This window comes from Nomascus leucogenys, chromosome 1a, assembly GCF_006542625.1.
Source record: "Nomascus leucogenys isolate Asia chromosome 1a, Asia_NLE_v1, whole genome shotgun sequence".
Taxonomy (NCBI): Eukaryota; Metazoa; Chordata; class Mammalia; order Primates; family Hylobatidae; genus Nomascus; species Nomascus leucogenys.
The window spans coordinates 64,068,180-64,094,109 of NC_044381.1; the positions used below are offsets into that span (position 1 = coordinate 64,068,180).

General features: G+C 37.4%; 1 protein-coding gene across 4 annotated transcripts in view; it reads left to right on the plus strand.

Annotated features, from left to right (window-relative positions):
- Positions 1 to 2,517: 2,517 nt before the first annotated feature.
- Positions 2,518 to 25,930, plus strand: part of PTAR1 (protein prenyltransferase alpha subunit repeat containing 1) — a 52,014-nt gene continuing 28,601 nt past the window's right edge. For all 4 annotated transcript variants that reach the window (XM_012500845.2, XM_003267393.4, XM_030810039.1 and 1 more), the window contains exons 1-3: positions 2,518 to 2,697; positions 11,671 to 11,840; positions 20,752 to 20,818. In XM_012500845.2, the coding sequence (XP_012356299.1) occupies positions 2,612 to 2,697; positions 11,671 to 11,840; positions 20,752 to 20,818 (323 nt within the window). In that variant the 5' untranslated portion in view covers positions 2,518 to 2,611. The remainder of the gene's footprint in view (positions 2,698 to 11,670; positions 11,841 to 20,751; positions 20,819 to 25,930) is intronic.

Sequence of the window (25,930 nt, forward strand, 5' to 3'; positions counted from 1 at the left end):
AGGATTCATGAATTTCAAATCTTAACTTCTTTGGACTTCGGTTTTCTTATCTGTAAAATTAGAGAGTTGGCTCAGAGTTCTAATTATGCTCCAATTCTAAAAAAAAAAAATCAAGTTCTAAACATAATAGATGCTTAATAATTGGGGTGAAACAATTTGTGAATTCTTAGAGGAAACAAGATACAATGCATGCCTTTCAAATGACTGTGGAGAGGGCATACACAGAATCATACAGAGGATTCTGTTTCTGAAATAGCTGTTTTACATCAAAATTTGGGGACAAAGTTTGCTTTTTTCCCTGTTATATAAAGCCTTTGGGGGCAAATCATTATTTCTGAGTGTGCTGCTTTGATCTCTGCCTCCAGAAATTGGGATTTATTTCCCACTGCCATTAGGATGCAAGATCCTGATTAAGAAAACTTACGAAGTTTAAGAATTTTAATTTAAGAACTGGTCTTACATTCTTAATCAGGATATTTAAGGTTGTCTTTTGCCTTGGAATCTAAACACACATTCCACTCTTTTTACTGCTTCACTCCAGAACTTGTTATCAGTTAAATTTTGTTTGATTTTACTTTTTCTTTTTTCCTTTTTTTTTTTTTTTTTGAGATGGAATTTCGCTTTTGTTGCCCAGGCTGGAGCGCAGGGCACAATCTTGGCTTACTGCAACATCCGCCTCCCGAGTTCAAGCTATTCTCCTGCCTCAGCCTCCCAAGTAGCTGGAGCTACAGGCATGCACCACGACGCCCGGCTAATTTTGTATTTTAAGTAGAGATGGGGTTTCACGGTGTTGGCCAAGCTGGTCTCGAACTCCTGATCTCAGGTGATCCGCCCGCCTCGGCCTCCCAAAGTGCTGGGATTACAGGCATGAGACACCGTGCCTGGCCAATTTTACTAATTCTTAATCCTGTCCCACCTTGCTGGCTACAATTTTGTGAAACTTCTATCTCACTTCTTTTTTTTTTTTAGATAGAGTCTTGCTCTGTCGCCAGGCTGGAGTGCAGTGGCGCCATCTCCACTCACTGCAACCTCCCCCTTCTGGGTTCAAGCACTTCTCCTGCCTCAGCCTCCCAAGGGATTACAAGCACATGCCACCACGCCCAGCTAATTTTATATTTTTAGTAGAGACGGCGTTTCACTGTCTTTGCCAGGATGGTCTGGATCTCCTGACCTGGTGATCCTCCCGCCTCTGCCTCCCAAAGTGCTGGGATTACAGGTGTGGGCCACCGCACCCAGTCCTATCTCACTTCTTTTACAACCACAAGGCCAACTCCAGCCTTTATAAACATACCCACAGGAAATACTGGCCACTGACTATAGTAAATTTATATTTTTCGTTTATATTTCTCATTCACTTTACATGCAATGGATAGCTTTTACTTTTACAACCATAAAAACTACTTCAAATGCTCCGCATATGTTCACATTAAACACACCATGAGTTTTTTTTTTAATAGTTTTTTAAAGATATAGATTTCTTTTTTTTTTTTTTTAGACGGAGTCTCGCTCTGTCGCCCAGGCTGGAGTGCAGTGGCGAGTAGCTGGGATTACAGGCGCCCGCCACCAAGCCCGACATTTTTTTTTTTTTTTTTGTATTTTTAGTAGAGACGATGGGGTTTCACCGTGTTAGCCAGGATGGTCTCCATCTCCTGACCACACCTGGCCAGATTTCAAAGGTGGAAGAATAAAACTGAACCAAAGGCAGCCAGATTTTTCTACCACAGAGGGGCAAAATAAAACCTGATACACAAACATTTTAGTTATGGCATTTCAAAATCCTAAATAAACTAGAAAGCTCGTTTTTCCTACAAAAATTTATTTTTGCTATTATGAACAAACCCTGTCAGAGTCTTGATCCTTTTTTTTAAATTCCAAAATTGACGCAAAGGCTACCAAATGTAGTACAAAATGAAGTCGAAAAATCTAAAAACGCTTTCACTTCTACTTCCTACATATAGATGGCAAATAACTTTTCCTTCACTTTCCTTTCTCTTCCTTTAATAAATTAAAGAATTTTAATTAATGTTTTTTAAAAAGGCTGCTTTCAAGTTCAGAGACAAAAATTGGCACAGTTAGAAAGGAGGTCACCAACACGGTCAAATAGGGACTCGCTCCGCCGCAATGCCTCTGGACCTCTTCATCTCTCAGGTTGGGAAAATAAAGCGGACAAGCTCTGAAAAACGCCCGGGACTAACTGTTAAGAGGCCCTGCACTCTCAGTTGAACATTCCTTCAGAAATCCCCGGGGACCTGGCTGAGGGGGTGTATGACTCTCTGGGAGTGTGTCTTGAGGTTTGGCCTAAAAATTAAAATAAGAAAATCGGCGGCCTGAGAGAACTTTGCAAACAAATGTGCAGCATCTTCTCTGACGCTTAGAAACTCCGTTACCCGCGCGGAGGCGAACTCCCCCACTCCCAGGGAGGCCACCAGCCCTAGCTAACGCCACGCCCAGGCCGCTGACTGGCTGACCCGGAAGTGCTCGGCGGAGGCCGCGGCGGCGGGGGCGCGGCCTAGCCGGCGCACCCGCGCGCGCGCGCGCGCTTTTCGCTGAACTCCCGCTGGCGGCCCGGCTCACGCGGAGGCGCGCCCGAACTGTCGCGGCTGCCGCCAACATGGCCGAGACCAGCGAGGAAGTGGCGGTGCTGGTGCAGCGGGTAGTGAAGGACATCACTAACGCCTTCAGGAGGAACCCGCACATGTGAGTCGCGCGCCTCCGCCGCCTCCGAGGGTCGTCGGGAGCGGGCGGGGGCGGGGCCAAGCGTCCACCCGACCTCGGGCGGCGGGCGGACCGCGGGTCCTGGCCCACGCGCCCTTCTAGGGAGGAGGCAGAGCCGTGTCGGGCGGGACCGTTGTCCGCCGCCGCTGGCCCAGCTTTCCGCTACCGGGACGCGCTCGCGGTCGAGTCCCTAGAAGTGACCTCAAAAAATCAAAACGGAACTACTTTCTCTCTCCCTTCCCACCTTTTCATAGGAGTTCACGAAACTCCAGAGACTTCCCCCGTAGGTCGACATCCTTCCTGTGTTTAAGGTACATGGGCGCACACAACAATGTGGGTCCGTGTGTGCCTTGTAAACACAATTCTTGAGATTCATCCCGGACGTTGGCAAGAGGGGGTAACCGATTCTCTTACTCTTAATGAGCCTCAGACCCCTCAGTTTACTAACTAAAGGTGGTTTGAGGCTGCTTTTGACTTTCGCCTTACTTGCCACAAAATTGTAAAGTGACTCCGATAAAACATTGTGTTTTGAAGGTGAACAGAACATTCTCAAGAGAAGCTTTTGTGGGCGCAGTCTGGGATAAAGCAAATGGGATAAAGCGCAGTCTGGGATAAAGCAAATTAAACCTCGATACTTTTTAGCATAAGCGGATTCATAGTTACAAGGAGCATGTTAACTCATTTTTATCCCAACACTGCTGCCCTCTTTAACGGGACACTGCAGAACTGACACATGTATCTGTTCCATTTTACTTGAAGTACTGTGGGAAGATACCGCAAAAGTCTACTTTTTGTAACACTTTGCTTTTATGTAACGAGTGAAAAGAAAGCTATTGAGAGAGAGAGAGAGAGAGAGAACTACGTTATACAAAGGTGTAGGGAAGAAGCAACAATGTACCTCCTTTCCCATACCTCTTCCTCCTCAAAGAAAAGAAACATGGCATCCAGTTCTGCATTACTTTCACTTTATCTAGTTGTTTTTGGAGTTTGTTTATTTTTTAGTATATTTTTTTATTATTTATTATTTAGTTTATTTTTATTTTATTATTTAAACTGGAACTCATGTTTTTTTTTTAAGTATTCTAACCGGTTCAGCTTTTCTGCCTAAAAAAGTTGCCAAACTTGTATCTTACCAAACTGTTCTTTTCCTCCAAGGTCATGATTGTAAAACAGTTAAGAAGCCCTCGGATGTTTTGTTCCCTTGTGGCACACAATTGGAGACGTGCAACTGTGCCACATTAAAAACAAAACACTGCTGGCCTCAAAACACACCTGCCACCTCTGACAGCATCCACTTCTCTCCCCCTTATGACTGCTGCCTCTTTCAAAATGAGAGTGTTTGGAATGATTTCCTGGCAGTATCCATAGTGGTTGCTGAGCCTTCTAAAGAATGCTTTGATGCCTTGCTGTATATCAGTCTTTCGATTTCTTTTTGAGAATGGGAGCCTTAGTGCAAGTAAGAGACGACCTCAAAAAAAAAAAAAAAAGTTGGACAAATGAAGAGTATATTTTCTCATCACTGGTATTATTTTTCTAGAAGAAATTACAGCAGAGATTAGAAGTCTAATACAAAATGTCGTAATCATGTTGTCTTCTTTGAGGTAGACTAAAAGAGCATCATTATATTTGAAGAAACCAAGATTGAATGTTCATTGGCTTGGCAGTTTAACACAGTGCAGTTTGGAACATGTCCCAGTTCCTGTGGCTCACATTTATGGAAACTCTTAAAGGACTTTAATGTCCCTCTCGAATCCTTTTTCTACTGTAAAACCTCATTAATATATTCTCAATGTATAATTTATTAGTAATAGGGGTTTGGGTCATTCGAGATTTAAAACTTTGAGATAAGTTGGATATTCGGAATAATGTAATGATTTGTAATATAGGTCTTAAACATTTAAATAGCTTAACTCATTGTTTAATACTAGTCATCAGCTATATTTGAGTACATATTCCCCACAGTAAAAACTATTTTCAATAATATTACTATGCATCTTTTTAAATGCCTTATAATTTGGGCTTTTCAAAATTGCCTGCGCTTTCTTCCCTTAATTTAGCCCATTTACCTCCAAAATAAAGAGGCTGTGTTTCTTTTTTTTTTTTTTAAGGCATTGTTTATCTGTAACGTTTGTATCTAACTTTACTGTATCTAATTACACTTTCAGTATTATAAAAAAATTTTTTTGTTTTCCTTCTCCAAACTTAAGATCGGTTGTAATTTTATTAGCCAGCATCTACTTCATTAAATACACTGGCTTTGTTTATGTAGAAATATTTAGCCAGAAGGAGTTGAGGATGTAGTGGTGAGATGTGGATTTTGTTACTGTATGATGTGAATAGGTACCTTCTCTCAGCCTCAGTTTCCTCTTGATCTTGTGAGGCTGATGAAAACAGGAAAATCACCTCACACAGTGGTACTTAGTTGCCACTCAATAAATATTAGACCTTCCCTGAATCTCTGTGTTCCTCACCAAAAATATATTGGCTAAATGATTGGTGAATATGAAGCACTTTATAAACTGGATAATACTATATAAATGCTGTTTGTATGGTTGACTATTAGATAATCATACTGGATTCTCTAAAACTGAAAACTTGACCTAGGGATAGTCTTTAACTTAGTGCATGGACCCTGTGCTAATGTAGAAAACAACAGTTTATAATGTAAATAGTCACGTTAAAATTATCTTATCCAGCAAGTTATTGTTTTTTCTATTAAGTATTGAACTCTCACTGTTTATGAGGTGTTGTGGGTACCATCTTTACTGTGTGAAATAGAAGTTTAAAATACAGTTCTTGAACTCAAGGCACTAACAGAAATTTCTGTAGTGGTGGAAATTTTCTATGTCTGTGCTGTTCCATATGGTAGCCACTAGCCATAGTAGCTATTGAGCAATTGAAATGTCCGTAATATGAACAGGGACCAAATTTTAAATTTTATTTAATTTAAGTGGATTTGTACATAGTGGTTCCATGTGCCCAGTGACTACTGTGATGCATAGTGCAGGTGTAGATGAGACCTAAGACTAACTGCATGAACAGTAAATTAATCCTCCAAAGTAGTTTATAGTAAAAGTTGGATAGCAGCATGGTGAGCAAGTGCTATGGGAGTCTACTAGAAGTGGAGAGGAGGCTGGTTATGTCTCGGATAGGGCTGCTAGTGGAGGTGGGTTTTAAGCCGAATATTAAAGTCTGGGCAGGATTTGTAGTCTCAGAGGGAGCCAGAGACCTCCACAGGGAGCAGTGAATTAACCTAAACAAGCAAAATGTGGCTGAGAAGGTACAGTAGGGCCAGATTATGGAGATCCTTGACTCTCATTTAATTTCTTTCATTCCATTCATACATTCTGCAAAAGAGTACCTCCATTTGACAGGCACAATGCTGGGCTCTGGGTATACAGGGTTAAAAACTGGGTGGTTTAATGAACAAACTAGACATGGTCCCTATCCTAATGGGACTTTAAGCAGTCAACATACAGATTATGAAAAGAGTCAGAAAAAGTAAGAAGGGTACTTAGAATAACAACAGGGAGACCCAATTTAGATTATAAGGTCAAGATAGTTCTTTCTGAGGCAATAGCATTTAAACTGAGTGAGACATGAGGGGTGAAGAAAAGCTGGCTCAGGGATGTACTATTCTAAGGCAATGGGTAGGCACCAGTGAACATTTTTTAGTAAAGAATAATGAAAGGCAATTTTAGATCGTCTGCAAGGTGAACTGAAGAATAGAAAGCCAGAGTCTACTGGGCTTCCTATACCTGATTTTTATTTATTTAAATAATAGTGTAGTATGGTTGTAAAAATTTGAGTTTAGAGTTTGACAGTCTAAGCTGGTCAAACTGGATTTGAATCTTTGCTTGTCATTTATTAACTGAGTAGACTTAGACAAGACTCTTCATCTGTAAAATGGGGTCAAAATTCCTACTTTATGAGATTATTGTGCAGAATAAAATAGTATATGTAAAACCTAACGGTGCATGGCAAGTAACAATAAACAGTAGTAATTTGTGTAGCTTTTTCTAAATAAGGTCAGTAATATAATTTCAGTGAAACATTAAGTTGATAATCTTTGGAATTAGAAAGCCTATAAGGTTTCTGAAATATCTAAATCACCAGGAGAATTTTAATTATCAATATGCAAGGATCAGTTCCTTTAGATATTTTACTAGTTTTCCTTTTTGGTCGTGCTGGAAAGAATTCCAGTTCTTTTGGGGAGTGGGAGCAGAACAAAACGAAAATAACTACTATTTAGATTTAAAATGCTGTTACCATTTCCCGAATCCCTGGACTGTTTTCTGTTTGTTTGCTCCACACTACGGGATTCAGTTTTAGTATTTGGGTACGATCCATCTCTCCCAGAAGGTAAGCTGGTTGATACAACTTTTGTGGATAATAAGTGGCTCTGTTCTAGTCGATGGTGTTTCTGAGAAGTATAGACAGGAGAAGCTGTCTAAACATAAGGAACAAAGTCAGTGTCAGTGTTAGATGAACTGTGAACATCATCTGGAAGCCAATGAATGGATCCCTATTGTGAAGTGAGGCCCTCAAAGAGATGTATCATACTTTGATCTTAAGTAAATGTGCTGGTTCATTCCACATTGCTCTGCCTTTGTAGCCGCCTGTGATGAAGGTTACCTAAAAAGTGAGCACCATTAGAACTTGATTGCTGTCCCAAACCATCATATCTTTAAAAATCCTATGATCTTCTTAGTTATGCAGGTAATTGAATACCTTGTTAAATACCAGGAATGTAAATGGCCAGAAACCTAACAGTGTAAAAGAGTGAAATTTATTAGTAGTTCCTCTCATAAGACTATTTTGTAAAGAAATAACTAGAGATATGTTTGATATTTATAGCACATTCATTGCAACCATTAAAAATATCAAAATTGATTATGTGGGAAAATGTTTAATGGGAATTGCTCAGTTTTTTTCCATAAAGGATTATAGAATATGTTCAATATGATCCCACTTTTTGAAAATACTCAGGAAAAAAGGATGTATACCCAGCTGGGCACAGTGACTCACACCTGTAATCCTAACACTTTGGGAGGCTCAGTGGGAGGATCACCTGAGGCCAGGAGTTTGAGACCAGCCTGGTCAACATAGTGGGACTACATCTCTACCAAAAAAAAAAATATATATATATATATATATATATTAGCTGGGCATGGTGGTTTATACCTGTAGTCCCAGCTACTCAGGAGATCTGAGGTGAGAGGATTTCTTGAGCCCAGGAGTTGGAGCCGCAGTGAGTGAGGATTGCACCACTTCACTCCAGCCTGGATGACAGAGCAAGATCCTGTCTCAGGAAAAAAAAAAAAAAAAGATATATACCCAAACATGTTAATAGCAAAACAGGGATTACAAGTGACTTTTAGTTAGTTTTTTTTTTTTTTTCCTGAGTTTTCCAGTGTTTCTTGAGTATGGAATTAGAATTTAAATTTCCAGAAAAATAGAAAGAATTGATCTAAATCCTGTTTTGCTCTTTGTTCTAGTGTCAAGGGTTTGGGGCTAAGTATTAGGAGGCCCAGATTCTTAACTTAGCCACTAGCAATATGACCTTAGGTAATCCTCATAAACCTCACTGGACCTCAGTTTCCTCATCAGATGAAATGACAGAGGAATGCAGTCCCTTCCAACTTTAAAATGATTCTGGAAGGAATCCTATTTGAAATTGGCTAGAAAAAAGTGGACTGTGACTTAAGGGATGAGACACAGAAGTCTGAAGTCAAACACATTATTATTTGGAAGCTTACTGACCTATCTTTACAAAGTACATGTAATGTTTTTGAGAAAGCAGCATAACACTGTATCTTAGGGTGACATAACTTGACAAAGGCTTAAATTCTTTGCCTCGGTTTTCCATTATTAACCAACGAACTCTACTGGTGGACTAAAGGCTCTTAAATGGATTAATGGTACTGTATTTCATCTTTGTCTAGCACTTTGTAGTTTGCCACATTCTTCACATGACATTATTTGGTTTCCATAACAGGCAGGGAAGATACTATTCCTGTATTTCAGATGAGGATACTGATGGCAAGTGACTTGCCAAATTCTCATTGCCTGTCAGTAGATAGAATGGAAACTAACTAGAACTCTGGACTTCCAATCAAGTACTTTTGTCTTTACACCCTACTACCTCTTCATGTGTTTTTCCCCCTAGTGCTCTACATTATCTGTTAAGACTGTTTTTATTCTCCTCACATGAAAATAGCTGCCAGGTTTCTCAGTCATAAAATTTGAAAGCTGGGTGAAATCTAGCCCATTTCCCTTACTGGAGATATAATACAATTCTACCATTTTACAAATGAGGAAACTGAAGTCTATAGAAGCCAAAATGACCTGATATTGATGTGTGTGTGTGTGTGTGTGTGTGTGTGTGTGTGTGTGTGTCTATCTATTTCCATCCAGAACTTGGACACATGCCCTTTTCAGTATACTTTATTAGGAGAAAATCAGAGATAATGTTCTTTTAGAGGGATAAGAAGTGAAAACTATTAATTTGAATATTATCACTAAAGTACAAGGATAATCAGCCTTTCAGGAAGCAGTTATTGGGCACCTGCTATATCCAAGCCATTCTTATTTTATAAAGTATTTCTTGAAAGAACAGCCAGTCAAAGCAGTGTGTTTTTTAATTGTGCAGATGGCTCTTTTCTGTAGTTTAGATACCAAATTATTAGTTGGGCATTGTAATCCTAGTTGAATTAATGAGCAAGACAGGTTTTTATATCGTGAATTTAAGTTTAAAAAAAAAAATCCCCCCCAAAAACAAACCATACCCAGAAACAGGATTCTTTTATTCTTGTTACTATAACATTTATATTGTTGACTCTTGCAGTTCTTTGAAGTGTTGTAAATAGGTTATTATATCTCAGAGAACAGAATTTCCTGAAATAATCATATTGAGTTTATTCACTTACTTGGTTTTACTTTGTTTATTTTTTAATATTCTTCATGTAGTAAAACACAAACATCAGAAAATACCAGAGATTCAGTCCTATATTAGTCAAGTATAGCTACATATGGCTAGGGGTCATAATAATGAATTAGATAGATTTCAGGATACTACCAAATAGAGATGCAAAAAATATATTTTGAAATACTAGGCATTGACCTCAGGTGCTCTTTCAGCTTTGTCCTTATTCTTCCTACAGGACTTTGTTTATATTATTAGAGTAGTAAAGTGGTAACATTTTATTATGGATATTGAGACAGCTCCCCAGCAAGACTTTAGCTCTTTGAAGTCTGAGACCACTTTGCTTTATTCTTTTAGAATTTTAGAACCTAACAAAGCACCCAGTACATTGTAGTTAATCAGAAAACTTATGGTAATATTGATATAGTATATCAAAACACCTTTGAGTCAACTGAACCAATTGTAAGGATAAAAACCCATAGATCCCACAATCTTCTTGAGAGTTAAATTAGCTTGAAAGAATTGTTAGTGTCTTGCAACCCCTAAGATATCCTTTTTATTGATAAATCTCTGTGTCACTAATGAAGTGATCAGTAGAAAGTAGATTACCTCTAAGCTATCCAGTTTAGTTTCCAGGAGGGGTTTTATTTTAAATCCACAGCCTCCTACCAAATTGTGATAGTGGCCCAACAAAAAGACAGGGTGTTTCTCCTACTTTGCAATTCAACCAATTTCCCTCTTTTTGGGTCTATCAAACCATTGTGTTCTTGATAAGGGGATGCCAGGGACATAATACATAATGTCACACACAAACTCTGAAAACCAGTTCATTATTCTGCTTTTTAAAGACATGTTTAAAATATCTATATAGACACTCTAAAAACATTTATTTCAACTACTCTTATTGTTAAACAGTTTCTTATTATTCATTAATTAAACAGAGAACATTCTGTTTGAGAAAGGATCCTTTGTGTAGGCAAGAATTATAACTTCCTTTAGAGTTGAAAGGCATGTGAGTGTGTTTTGCACAAATTTTTTATGTTTGCTGGTTCATTTACTAAGTCAAATGCCTTACATACTGTTTATTAAATCTCTGCCTTTAATGCAAATTTTCAGCTTAAGTTGAGGTGGATTGAGGGATATAGATGCTACCACAGAGGAAAATGATTGAATTCTGAAATGTATTTTGTGTTTTAACATTTATTTGGGTGGTTTTTTAATTCAGGAAAGTATAAAGAAGAAAAAATGGCCCAAAATCTCACTGATAAAATAACTTTTTTTGATACTTTGTTTCTGGTCCACATGCATTTATTAGCAAGCAAGCATAAACACATTTGTTGACATTAAAAAATAGAAATGCATACAAGTTATTAGATAATTGAAACTGTATAAAAATAAAATCCTTAACACCTTTCTCTCTCCAAAAATTTCTTGTTATCCTTCCAAGAAAATGTTTAATGCATCTATATATCTTCTAAAGAAATTATACAAAAGGATTTGTGCTGTACACTGTGTTCAGCATTTTGCTTTTTATTCATTTCATATATCTTGGTAACTTTTTTTATATCAGCATATGCAGATCTACCTCATTGTTTTTTAATGGCTTGATTATGTGGATGGGCCATTTTTTTTTTTTTACTAGTCTTATATTGATAAACATTTAGATTGTTTCTAGTTTTTTTGCAACATTGCAGTGAACATCTGATTCACATATTTTGACATAGGATAATTTCTGAGCAGCTGAATTGCTGGATCAAAGGGTATGTTCATTCAAAATTTTGAAAGACATTTTTTTTAAGTTGCCATCCAAAAGCAAGACCAGTTTTCACTCCTGTCTACAGAGAGTTCAGCATACCGGTTTTCCCATACTCTTGCCACTATTAGCATCTACCAATCCCAGTAAGTGAGCTAAATAATATTATTAAGGAAGGGGGAAATATGTGGGTTTTTAAAAATACTCTGAAATTAGAAAAATGTTGAAAAGGTTAGTATTCTTATTTTTAATTCTTTTTTATGTTTTACATATTAAGAGATGAAATTGGCCTGATCCCATGTCCTGAAGCTAGGTATAACCGGAGTCCCATAGTCCTGGTTGAAAACAAACTGGGTGTGGAGAGCTGGTGTGTCAAGTTCCTTTTACCATATGTCCACAACAAGCTCCTTTTGTACAGAACAAGAAAGCAGTGGCTGAACAGAGATGGTAAGTATGTATCATATTTTCTTCATTTGGTTTTTAGAAGTGACATGGAATATAGTAGGAAGAGCCCTTCTCTGAGCGTTGGCATTCCTGGATTCTAGTTCTGGCTCTTCCGTTCACTGTCTCGGTGGGTGCTAACCTTTTTGTCAAGTGAGTAGTTTGTACTTACCTGGACAAATTTTACAACCAGAGTGATTATATAGAAGCCCTCAAGCAGAATTTCAGGGCACCTCCTGTAACCAGAGCAGTTCAGATTTTATCTGTTTATGTATTGGGGTCATCGGTAAGATTTCATTTGAAGGAAAAAAAAATCTGAATGTCACTGAAGAAGACTCTAGTCCCTATAGGCTCAGTCTCTGGTTTCTAATCCTTTAGTATTTTATAGGCAGCAAAACTCATTTTCATAGCAGTCCTAATGAGATAATGTAGGCATGATTGTGTTAGTGATACTGTGAACCAGCCCATTGATTTATGGATGTGCCATTCCACTGCAAGTTCCAGTTGAGCTCTGGCCCTTTGTGTCCTGTTCCTGTGCTGAAATGAGCAAAACAAAACTATCCGGCATTCACTTCTTCCATTTCTCTCAGACAGTTTTTTTTACTGCATCAGACAATCCCTAATCATTCCATCTGGTCTGTTTTCTTGGTGTTCTGCCATATTAAGCCTCCATGTGCACAAATTCTGTTTATCATTGTATGCCCACCTCAGATCTCACTTTTTGGGAGAAGACTAATTTAAGACCGTGTCCTTTACTGTTTTTATAAAGCTTCCCCTTCCCATGTACGGCAGTACCTTCAGAAGTGCTCAATATGCCTGGAGGCTGATTTTGAATAAGAACTTTGTTTCCTAGAGAATTTTAGTTGCCAGTTTGGTAGCCATTACCAAGGGTCTACTCATACCAGATGCTGTCCTGAGTACTGTGGGGGATAAAAAGATGAATAAATATGTGGTCCCTTTATTCAAGAAGCTTACAGTTGAGTGACAAACAATCTCTTTGGGGGTGAGAGATGTAGAGAAGAGTGTTGCCTAATGTATGAAATATTGATTTCCTTGAATTTCTCTCAGCACTATCTGTAACATACTGTCATTAATTGGTTAATAACACGTATCCCTTTTTATACCATAGAAAAGGACTCTGAAGGTTTAATGAGCAGTGTTTTCTATTTTCGGTGTGACTGTTTCACTCAGTCCTTTGTTATATATTTTCTTATTAGAAGGCTGTGCCTTAGTTTAGCCATAGCCCAAATTTATGGCATACACTTTAAGGCATGGGTTTAGGGATAAACTTAAAGGTAAGCAAGTTTATCTGTTGTTAGACCCTCTTTAATTCTGCATTCCATCACCGTGCTGTAGTTTTCAGTAACACTGAGGTAAAAAGTAACACCATATGACTCCATCAAGTTATTTTTTGCCAAACAAAACTGTATTGTTTATATTCTGGTGCACAGAAATGCATAATCGAACCAATGTAAAACTAAGTTGGGGAATAGAATGATTATCTTATAGAAAAGAAACTGAATTTTAAAAAGTGAGAGGCTGTAGTTGCCCATTTATGTATGCTAGCTCAACCTACCCTCTTTCTGTGGTCTTCCAAGTCCTCTCCATTTCTCTATTTTGTCCTTCTGGACACTGTATCGCAGGCTTTGCTGTGTCTTCTTACCACGTGGCTTTAGTTTTAATAGGCTCAAAAGGAACCTTGCAGAATATTAAATGGTTAAGCTCACTCACACGAATAGCTGGCATCTAAACTTTGAATTCAGATGCAACTGTGCATGTGTACAAAAGCAGCTTTTGATTTGATCCTAACCTACATCCTCATGGAAGCAGTTTTTGATTTGACTATTTTGAGGGGGGTGGATAGCATAGTTTAGTATGGTGTCACATACTACTCAGGTTATATATTGTATTATCAGTAAATATAAGGAAGTGAATTTTGGGTTTGACAGAAAAAGATGTCTGAAAATGCTGAAAATAAAAGAGTATTCTGCCAAACTTACGAACTGAAGCAATTAGAGCACAGAGGTGAATCTTGCTAAGAAAAACATGTCAAAAATGTTAGGAAAAAGCAGTTATTTCATGAAAATGTTACACCTTTAAAACTGTTTGTTATAGAGAGTATACCTATAAGAAGACCCAAGTGAAGAAAGATGACAATTTAAGTGACAGTTTCTGAATGTCTGTCTGTGTGATCGATCATGCCAGAATCCTAGGCATCCACCTAAAAATGTATTCTGTAACTGAAGGTGACCTTTACTCCTGGGATAGATTTTTTCTTCCTAACCAAACTGAATTCTTGTTTTCATTAACCTGCTGAATTCCTTAGATGTTTAGGAATTATCCCTGTTTAGTTAGTTAGAGATTTATTTATTTATTTTTTTAAAGTCTGCAATAGTAATACATTTGGTTTGGGAGAGGACTGATTCTGTAATTCTGATGTTTGAGAAATCCATAACAGATATAAGAAGCAGGAGGGAAGACCACAGCATTGGAGTTCTTTCTGGACAGAGCTCTCTGGTGCAACTCTTCAGGTGTGCCCTCCTGCCATCTTTTCTTGCTCCTCTCTCTTTTTCACAGCCCCCACTTAGTCTGTATCTGAGCTCTCTCTTTAAAAACTGTCTTCTGCTCTCCATTTCTTTGGCTGACCAGGCCTTCATTATTTCTCATCCAGACAAATGTTATTACCTCATAACCGGTCTACCCCTTTTTCAGGCTCTTTTGTGACCCGTGTCCATTATGCCAGTAGCCAGTCATTTCAGACATGCTTGAACAGCATTTCTTAAAAACAGTTTGACTGACGCTTTTCTGAAATACATTATATGCTTATCTTATTTCATGATACCCACAGGGTCAACATAGAGTTGAAACTCCTTAGCATAGTATTCAAGGGCCTTCACAGTCTGTCCCCAGTTTTTCCTCCAGTTTATATTCAGCATCAGAGGTTGCAGATTCTTAGCACACAGGCTGAAGCTAATCTAGATACATTTTGGTGTGGCTTGTATAATGTCTTAAAAATTGCTTTTTATTAGTTGGATAAATCTGATTTTTGTGTTCACTTGAAAAATCTTAAGGCCTGGTTGAGTATACAACTTTCTACCTGGCAACAGTTGGCTGGGTAGTAGCCTCTACTCGTCTTAACTGGGCAAGTCTGTTCCAGTTTATCACAGCCTTTTCAAGCTCTTGAGACACTGCGGCAGAGTGTTAGTTGACACTTCTTGTCAAATTTCCTTTGCTACTTTTTTGACATTCATTTGAACCCTAGAAACATTTATGTTAGCAGCTATTTGATACATATGTTCATTACAGCCACAAGCAGCATTCTTCCATTCTTTGACTCTGTGTGTACTACTGCCTTACTTCCATGCCTTTGCTGAGGCCAGGCTCATGTCTTAATGTTGGCATTATCAGTGTGGTTGCCAGCACGTGTACATGCATACACATACACACACTTAACACTGTGAAGCCTTTTTGACTGCTTCAGGAAGCAGTAATTATTCCCTGCTCTTTTATGGGAGCCGTTTACTCAGACAGCTTGCATAATAGTATCACTTGTCACACTGTATTTTAGCTGATTATTTAAACAACCTTTTTCCTGGCTGGAATGTGAGTTTATTAGGAAAAGCGATTGTGGATCATTTTTATTTACTCAGAACCTTTACATGTTCAACAGACATTTGTCAAACGAGTAACACGAGTTTGTAAGCAAGAGTTTTTAGCTTAGTCCAGCTATTGATTCCGTGACGGTGTACTATAATAAACAAGGCCTCTCTGGTGTTTACCATATAGCTTTAACTCAAGCTTCACTTCCTGTGGTAACCTGAATGTATTTTGGAGGAAAAGAATTACTGATTTAAGTTGGCCTTGAATTTATTTCTAGATGCACGAAAACCATTCTCTGTTAGAGACAGTTGTCAAATCCAGTGACCATTACCAGGTGACTACTACTGGCCTTGGGCCATTTCTAGAATGCAGTGCAGCAAGAAAAGCATATTGATTTTTCTCCAACTTCTGTAGCATCCTTTTATCTTCTCCTTGTTATAGCTGAAATTTAGCTACTTTTCTATGTGTGATGTGCCCTGATTCTTTTTCTCCCTGTGATGTGATGATAGGTTAGTCATATATTGTAGTGTATGTAACAAAGGAACATTTATTTGCTGGTATATGTTCTAGTGTTTGGAGAGAGACCTGTTTAATTTCAAGAGACTGTAGAGATTTCAGTAGCTCATGTCTTTTGGGTGAAACTGCAGAGGAAATGGCATATCGTTGATGAAACTGACAGAGTCAAATAGTTACAACCGTTGATTATACATGTTCTTTTTCAGGTCTTTGGTTCAGTCCTGACCTGCAGAAGGCAAAGTAATTGCCTGTAGTGTGGTAGAGTGAAAGAGCATCTGCTTTGCAGGACAGCAGACCTGGATTTAAACTGAACTCGTCAGCACACTGAAGTCACTTAGCAATGACTTAGCAAATTACTTAACCTCTTTATTCCTATTTCCACACCAAAAGAAGGAAATACTAATCAAGAACTCAGAGGGTTGTTGTGAGGATCAGATTCTTTAATTATGTCTGATACTTCTAATCTAGTTTCTTCTCCTAGTCCTTTCTCATTTCTGTCATTGCACTTTACCCCTACCTTTTACATCAGACTGGAATATTTACTGAAGGAAGTCTTGTCTGAGCCTGAGTCCTGAATGAGGAAGTTTTAGCAGTTTGTGAAAGAGGAGAAGAGAAGGGCCTATGGTTATATATGTTACTAGGTACCACTGATGGTGGTCAAGGCTGTTGATGTTTTAAATTCTAAGATTCTTAAAAGTCAAAAAGTATCCCTCTGCTCAGCAGTCACTGCTTAGCCAGCTTAGGAGGATCTTTTGCTCCCTCTGGAGGCATCCAGTCCCAATATCATTTGTGGAACTGGACTAGGAAATACAGGCTTTGTAACAGGAATTACCATTCAGTCCTTACTGTATGTCAGAGACTGTACTAACACTTCAAGTGTTTAATCATCGAATATCCCCATGATAGCTCCATCTTACATATGAGAAGGACATTAAGGCCTAGAGAGATGGAGTGATTTGCCCAAGAATTCCCAGTAAGTGATGGAGCTGGGCTCTGTCTGAACCCAGTAGCTGCTGTTGCTCTCTTAGGGAGAGACCTGCCAGTAGAGGAAGTGTTACTTTGATAAGTCTTCCTGTATCTTCACATAACCATAAAATGAAAAGCGGGGACTTAAATACTTGCTATGTTAGTTTTTGCCTTGTACTGCTGTACAGAAGTCTCTCATGGAGGGTGGACTTCTTGTCTTCACTTGTGATGGAGGGAGGAGGGAAATTGTGTTAGAAGTACGAACAAATAGCAACTACCATTGGTCAGACACATTTTCTTTAATGTAGAAAGGGAGATTCCAAGGGACTATGCCAATTTACCTAGGTAGAATAATCACTTTTTAGAAAATTGTAGATGTCAAAAGAAATTCCAGAGGCTTTCCCACCATTTACAAACCTTTCCATATAACTACTTGACTATGAAGGGGTTTTTTGTTATTGCTGCCTATTTTACAAGTTTGGAAATTTAGACAGTTTTACTAAGGGAACAACCTCCCCATTATTCCAGACTTCCTTACTTATGTTGAAAATACTCATTTCTTGGTCAGTCAGTGATGGCGTTTAAGTGTACTCACGGTGTGTCAAAAAGCTGTGGAGAAATGGAATGAATTTCATTGCTCACAACACCATGAGGTTGATGTTATCATCCTTGTTTCACTGAGGTTCCAAGAGGTTAGGTTATGTAGGTAGTAAGTGGAGAAGCTGGGATTCAAACCCAGGTAGTATGGCTTTAAGGAAGGCCTATCCTCTTACCACTCCTCTGTGCTGTGGTCAGACATGGAGCTGCTTTTGGCCAGGGACTGTGCTTACTCATCTTCAGCCAGCTCAGTACCTGGCTTATTGTAGATGCTTACAAAATTTGTTGAGTGAATGAATAATTTGAAGATGTATTAGGGAGGACCTGCCTGCAAAAAATTTATGATCCAATTAGGAGGACAATATTTATATCAGTAACAAAAGTAAGATACACATAAAACAGAGATGAGGCCAGGCGCAGTGGCTCACACCTGTAATGCCAGCACTTTGGGAGACTGAGGCAGGTCGATCACCTGAGCTCGGGAGTTCAAGACCACCCTGGGCAACATGATGAAACACCATCTCTACTAAAATACAAAAAATTATCTGGGTGTGGTAGCATGTGCCTGTAGTCCCAGCTACTGGGGAGGCTGAGGCATGAGAATCGCTTGAGCCTGGGAGGCAGAGGTTGCAGTGAGCCAAGATTGTACCACTGCACTCCAACTTATGCTACAAAGTGAGCCTCCGTCTCAAAGAAAAAAATAATAGAGATGAAAGATTTTTTTCCAACTAGGTGGGTTAGGAAAGCCTTTAAACATTTTTTTTTGTTAAATATTAGGAGATGGGAAGACGTGAGGCAGAAAGAATAGCAAGCAGGTAAATCTGAATTATATTCAGAGAAAAGGTAGGTGGGTAGGAGGTGTATTCATAGGACAGTGGGGTTTGACTCAGGTGGAATGTAACATGTAAAGGAAAGTAATGGAAGGCCAAGCTGATCGGGAAATTGAGACCAGGTTTTAGAAGGCTGCATTTTCTGGTACAATTTACCAGTACCTTGTGTTGTAGTCATGCTCTGGTATCCATAATCTCTTGGAGAGCAGACTATGTGTGAAGTTCCATGCATTTTTATCTTTGCTCATGCTTTTTCCAGTATGGTAAGGTGGTGCCGTGACCACTGTTTATTTACAGTCTTCCATGTATAATTCCACTAAGAATTAATTGCAGCTTCTTTGGTGGGCCCCAAAATGTGGTTTATGTTTCTACTTCATAATTATTTTGCCTTATATAATTATTTGTTTATATAGTCTCTCCAACTTGAAGATAACCTAGAGGCAAAATTAGGTCTTGTTTATCATTACATTTGATCACTCAGTCCTAAGGGCCTACTTTAATCTTTGTTCATAGTCAATACTTGGAATATTTGTGGAATTAAGTGAATAGTGACATAGAATATTATATTTCTTTTTCTTGATAAACATTAAGTTAGTGCCAAAAACTACTAAAAGTAAAAAAATGAAGAGGTTAATTATTCTTCATGGGCATATATTGTGTTGTAATGTATGTAATGACTTGGAGGTCAAAATAAATGTGTGCTGATCCTACTGTTTGTTGCTCATTTGAATTGAATATTTCAATATGCTCACTAGTAATGAAATCATGGGCCCCAAATAAATGTTAATCTCCTATTAAGATAGAATAAAATAATTGATTTTATTGTTAACTAGAATATTTTTAAATGACTATTGGATGTGTTTATGTGTATTTGCTCTTAGATATTCAAAAGTTTATATTTTACTTAAACACTGAAAATGTCCCAGTTATTGTAGGCAGACATTTTGTTTGCAGCATAATTGACTTGTTGGAAACAATTTTGATGTTGACTTTGCCACATGCTAATTGGGTGACTACGGGCAAATTGCTTGAATTGCAGAATTTCAGTTTCCCTATTTGTAAAGTGGGATAAGAGTATTTTGGATTGTGATTATGATAATTTAGTGAAATAATATAAAATAAAGTGCTTACTGCCATGCCTCATACACAGTAATGCTAAATAAATGGTAATAATTATTTGTATTGTTTTATTACGTGACATTTAATAAGAGCTTGGTAGGATTGCCCTAATTTAGTACTGTGCCCCTTGATAGATAACCTTAATCCTAGAATTATTTTCAGTTTTAGTAAGACAAAGACAGTATGTCTAAACTTTGCTAATTTTGTTCTTTCAAATACAGGCTTATGGTGCTTATTTGCATATATAGGAATTCTGTCAAGACCATGGTAAATAAATAGCTAATGGATGTGAATAGCCGGTTCATAAGATGAACTATATGTAGTAAACAATGAAAATGTTTCTATTAACAAATGTAAATGAAAACAAATGAATTGTAATTTTTTATCTGTCACATTCATTTTTAAAAATATATATAGGTCAGTTATAGGGACATAAGTACACTCACGTTCCTTTTGCCAGTATAAATAGATACAGTCCATTTTAAAGACAATCTGGAAATGCTTAGTAGGAGTCATACTGATTTTTAAGTTCTTTTGACATAGTAGTTCTGCTTCAGGAAATAGCCCAAGAAAATAGCGTACAAGACAAAAAGTTTGTTTAAAAATGTTTATAGTAGTATTACCTATAATGTTAAAAACAAACAGGAAACAGCCAAAAGAGTAAGGTAATTGATAGTATATAGGACTAAGGGATTGTTATGCAACTGTTAAAAATACATACTGTAGCAATATAGGAGGATGCATATGAAATAATACTTAGTGAAAAATATAGAACAAAGTTGTACATTTATCATTGCTATACCTATGTAAAAACATGTGCAAGAAAGGATAATTTTTGCAGGAGAATGTAAATGAATTATGTTAAGTGGGTTGGATTCTGAGTGATTTTTTTTTTCCTTTTGAAAATTCGTACACACAGTCAATACTTGAGATATGTGTGAAGTTAAATGAATAGTGGCATAGAAATTTTGTTTCTTTCCTTGGTAAATATTAAATTAGTACCAAAAAGCACCCAAAAGGAAGAGGTTAATTAGATTATTCCTTATAGGCATATTGTAAAATTGTTTGTGTCATCTTTTAAGAGAGTTACATTTACCATAAGTAGGAGAGGGTCTTGAGAGTAATCTTCATATCCTTGACAGCTTGGAAGAGGGAATTTATCATTAAAGTTAGTATGACATGAGATATGTATTAGTATAATGTGATAGAAAGAGAACCTTAAAAGAATGAGAAGCCAAGCTTTAAAAGGTAGGAGTATTTGTTTTTAATATGACTTCTCTTTATTTTAGAATTGATAGATGTCACATGTACCCTGCTGCTTCTAAACCCAGACTTTACCACTGCATGGAATGTGAGGTATGTCATTTTCATTAGTGATATGATAAAGTTTGTCCAAATTGCTGAAGACATATAAGCCCCATAAGTTGTTAGCTTTTGAAAACAAAATATAAACCATCTTAACACTTATTTCTTCTACCTATTCTTTATACCTGTGACAATTGTAAATATGCATTTTGCCCCTTTTTGCATGGTGTCTTCATAAACTTTCTTGCCTGAAATATAAATTGTCATGTTGAGTTACAGTATACTGTTTGATACATGCTTTTATTTTCCTTCATTTTTTGGGGTGGGAGAGTAATGGGCAATGGGCATAACTGGTTGGCTTGTAAGGCATATAACATTATATCATTGTTATTTGAGAAGCACTGCAGTGTAGTGGAAAGCGTATGGGATGAGAAAGAAGGGAGTCATGGTTGACTCTGGCTTTTTCCCTGAGCAACCGAAAGGATGGAATTGCCATTTACTGAAATGGCAATGTCTGGAAGAGAAGCAGATTTAGGTATGGGGTGCTTGTTATAGGCCAAGACTTCAGATTGGGACATGTTAGATTTGTGTCCAAGTAGTCGTATATTAATTTAAAGTTCAGGAAAAAGGTCTGGGCCAGATGTAAACTTGGGAATGACTAACATATAGATGGTTTTAAAGCCATGAAACTGTTTTATGATCCCCAAATAGCTAGAGACAAGAACCAGTTCAAAGACTGAGCCCTGAGACATTCTATTTTCTAGGGTTGCACAATCCAGTACAGTAGCCACTAGCCACATGTGGCTGTTGAGTCCTTGAAATGTGATTAGTCTCAACTGAGATGTGCCACAAGTGATAAACTGCACATATTTTGAAGACTACATAGCAAAAAATGGAAATATCTCATTAATAATTTTTATATTACTTGCTGAAATTATAATATTTTGGATATATTGAATTAAATATATTTATACTTGTGTTTAATATAGCTGTTAGAACGTTTTAAATCATATATGACTTGCATTTGTGACTCATTATATTTCTATTGGACAGCACTGTTCTAGCATTTGCAAGATGAGGAAGAATCAGCAAAGGAGACTTTTAGGAAGGTACCATGAACTTAAAATTCAGAGCTTTTTTAAGGGTAGGGACCATGTCTTTTTTTTTTTTTCCTTTGTTTCCTTAGCATCTAACTCTAGTGCCTGTACGTAATAGATATGCAGTTTGCAAATTGGGCACGGAAATCAAATTCAGTGAAAAAGAAATCAGAGTAATAGGGAAGTAGGAATGCCATTTTTATTCATGTTCTTGTATTCCTCACCTGTAGAGAGGAATTCAAAAGTCCTTCAACAAAAAAATTCTCACTAGCCTAGCATATATGCATAGATAGACACACACACCTGTATACATATGTGTATACACACGTTATTCATTGTATATTCTATAAGCCAGTTGAGCATAGGAGAAAAAAACCTAGGCTTAAGATTCATGGAACTTAGTCCTGTTTCATCATCCTCACCAATAGAAAGGAATTCAAAAATGCTTCAACAAAAAATTATCTCACTAGCGTAGTGTATATACCTACATACATACATACACACACACACACCTGTATACATATATGTATACACACATGTTATTCATTGTATATCCTATAAACCAGTTGAGCATAGGAGAAAAAAACCTGGTCTTAAGATTCATGGAACTTAGTCCTGTTTCATCAGTTAACTAGCAACTGACTTTGAGTATAACTTTTAATTCTCAAGAGTTTTGGTTTTTTTATCTGTGAAATAAAAGATCTGAATTAGGTGAATTTTTTTATGATTCTACTAAACTTTTAAAAAAATATGTGTGGTTGGTCTTATGAAGGGAAGTTGCTCCATAAATCTAACTTGAGGGGTGTTTATGACAGTTAACCTTGAAAATTATTCTAGTTAGATGATTAGTAAGATTTTGTGCTAGATGAGTAGAAAGGGAATCTTGATTTTTAAAAAATCCTTTGTGGATATGTGTTCTAGTAAATTTTAATTTGTATCAGTAAGATTGATTGACATATAAAGACATTGAATCATAGGTACATTTTGAGCAACAAACTACCAACTTCAAAGTAAACTTCTCTAATCCTGTAAGGTCTCTGTTGCATATCAAATACACAGAACTTTATTTTTAATTGTTAGTGGATCTCTTCTGTACTAACCCTGGAAGGCATAGAGTGATTTTTGAATGCATTTTTCAAACTGCTAAAAGATAATGCAGTAGACATCTAGTTCAATTTGTGGGTATTGCAGTCTTAGGGGAAAGAAATAGAGGCAAAAATAAGTTTTTGAACTGATCTCCTGTGATTACAGTGAGTGATACACATAATTTAAAATTTCAGCTGGTTTTTGTTTTTTTTTAAAGAAAACTGCTTTTTTTTTTTTGCTTTGAAAATTTGTGAATTACCTGATGAAAGAGGTTGACTTAGTAATAATGTCCTATTTTCTTCATCAGTCTATGTACTTAGAGTAAGCAAAACACCTTTGAGCAACTAGAATAGTTGATGCCAAACTCCAGTGATTCATGTTCTGAACTCATAGCCTATTGATTTAAATTGGTAACTTTATTTTGTGCAGATTTGATGTTTGGTTCTGACATTTTGAGCTAAGAAACCTGAGCAAGTTACTGAACTTCTCCAGGACTCAATTTCTTCATCTGTAAAATTGAGGTATTTGGTCGGGCATGGTGGCTCACGCCTGTAATCCCAGCACTTTGGGAGGCCGAGGTGGGCGGATCACGAGGTCAGGAGATCAAGACCATCCTGGCCAATATGGTGAAACCCCATCTCTACTAAAATACAAAAAATTAGCCGTGCATGGCAGTGCACACTTGTAGTCCCAGCCACTCAGGAGGCTGAGGAAGGGGAATCGCTTGAACCTGGGAGGTGGAGGTTGCAGTGAGCCGAGATCGTGCCACTGCACTCCAGCCTGGCGACAGAGCAAGACTCTGTCTCAAAAAAAAAAAAAAAAAATTGAGGTATTAGGGAAATTTTTTTTATATAGATAAAAAACAATTTAATTCTAGCACCCACATTGTGGTTTCTAATACCATTCTTTAATGATGTTAGAAATGGCTGATTCTAGGACCAGGGCAGGAAGTATACAAGATGAGCTTGGAGCATCTTATAGAGCCATAAAGTAAGGAAGTGCTCAAAAATATGTGGTGGGATGTGAAAAAGGGACATGGGAGCAACTGAAAGAGCTTCCAGTGGCCATAGCTGGAATGATTTGAGCAACAAAATAAACAACATAGTATTGGATTATACCGCAGAGTGTAAAATGGCTATCCATCAGCCCACTGAAATGAATGAATGAATATATAAATAAGAGACAATAGACAAATGTTCTGTTAATTTATCTAGATAATCCCCCTCTGCAAAGTGGAGCATAACTCCGTAATTCTTAAGGTTGAGCTGTGCACCAAATCAAAAAATCAGTGACTTTCTTGCAAAAAGTAGTGAAGAAACCTGACCTCAGCTAGGTAATCCAGGTTGATATCAACAATGCTAAGTCATGTTGATAGCACATGCCTCTGATATGATGCAGTGAAAATGTCACTTTACCTCTTTGGTCTTCCTCTCCAAAATCTGTAACTCCAGTTTAATGATGAGAAAAACATTATACAAAATACCTGACCCATATGCTCAAAACTGTCAAAGTCATCAAAAGCAAGGTAAATTTGAGTAGCCAAGAGGAGCATAAGGAGACATAAGTACCAAATTTAAGGGATCCTGGAGGGAACCTTAGAAGAGGAAAAGGACATTTGGTAGAAACTGAGGAATTCTAAATAAAGTATGGACTTTTAATAAAATATATCAATATCAATACCGTTTCATAAATTTTGACAAAGGTACCATGGTAATATAAGATGTTAATAGCAGAGAAACTAGGTACAGGGCATATGGGAATTCTTTGTATTATCCTTACAACTTGTCTATGAACCTGAAACTATTGTAAAATAAAAAGTTTATTTTTTAAAAAAGATTATCAGCAATTTCATATGGCTCAATGATGATATTTACGTTACAGGATTGTTGTGAGAAATTACATAACCTATGTAAATCACTTTACACAGTTCTTGACTCAGAGGAAGTGTTCAATACATGGTAGTTTTTAATGAGGATGGCCATTATTATTGTTATTTCAGACAGAATAAAGATTGAGAAAAGAAAAAAAGTAGTCAGTTTTATTCAAACACCTTACATTGCCTCATTGACATCAGTGACTTTGTCATCACAAGAGCTAGTTGTTTTTAGTTCTGTAGCACAGTTTTCCAGAGCCCATCATAGTATATCTAAGTTGTTTGTGCTTCAGCACTTTTTGAATCTGTTTGTGAGTGGAAATTGTATCTCAAGTCAGATTCTTATTTGAATCTGATTGAACTAGAGCAGTTGATTTTTTTTTAAATGTAGCTCTAAGGCCAGGTATGGTGGCTCACACCTGTAACCCCAGCACTTTGGGAGGCCGAGATGGTGGATTGCTTGAGCTCAGAAGTTTGAGACCAGCCTGGGCAACATGGTGAGACCCTGTCTCCACCAAAAATACAAAAAATTAGCTAGACGTGGTTGTGTGTGCCTGTGGTCCCAGCTACTTGGGAGGCTGAGACAGGAGGATCACTTGAGCCCAGGAGGCAGAGGTTTCAGTGAGCCGAGACTGTGCCACTGTACTCCAGCCTGGACAAGAGAGTGAGACCCTATCTAAAAAAAAAAATGTAGCACTAGATTATGTGATTGCTGTTAACTTTACCACATATCGTATTTCCTCTTAAAGTGATTTTTGAAAAACTTGTTTCAGCAATATCCAAAACCTACAAATGTTCAGTACTACCCCTAGCAATGTTTATTACATTGATATTAAAATTTTGCTTGATTCCATCAGGTGATCTTTTTCAGTGTCCATATATTAACATTAATTGAGGTTGTTTCAAGTTAAGATGTCTTCCCAAAAATGCTGCTTAATTCAAAATAAAGATATTAACGGAGTGCCCATTTTTTTTCTTTTTCTTTTTTTAAAATTCTGTACTGCAGTGGTTGCATAAGAGAGCGCCCATAATTTAAGAAACTTTGTCAAAACTCAGTTATAGGGTAACTGTCTCTTTTTTGAAGAAAATTTTGATTATCTCCCCTTA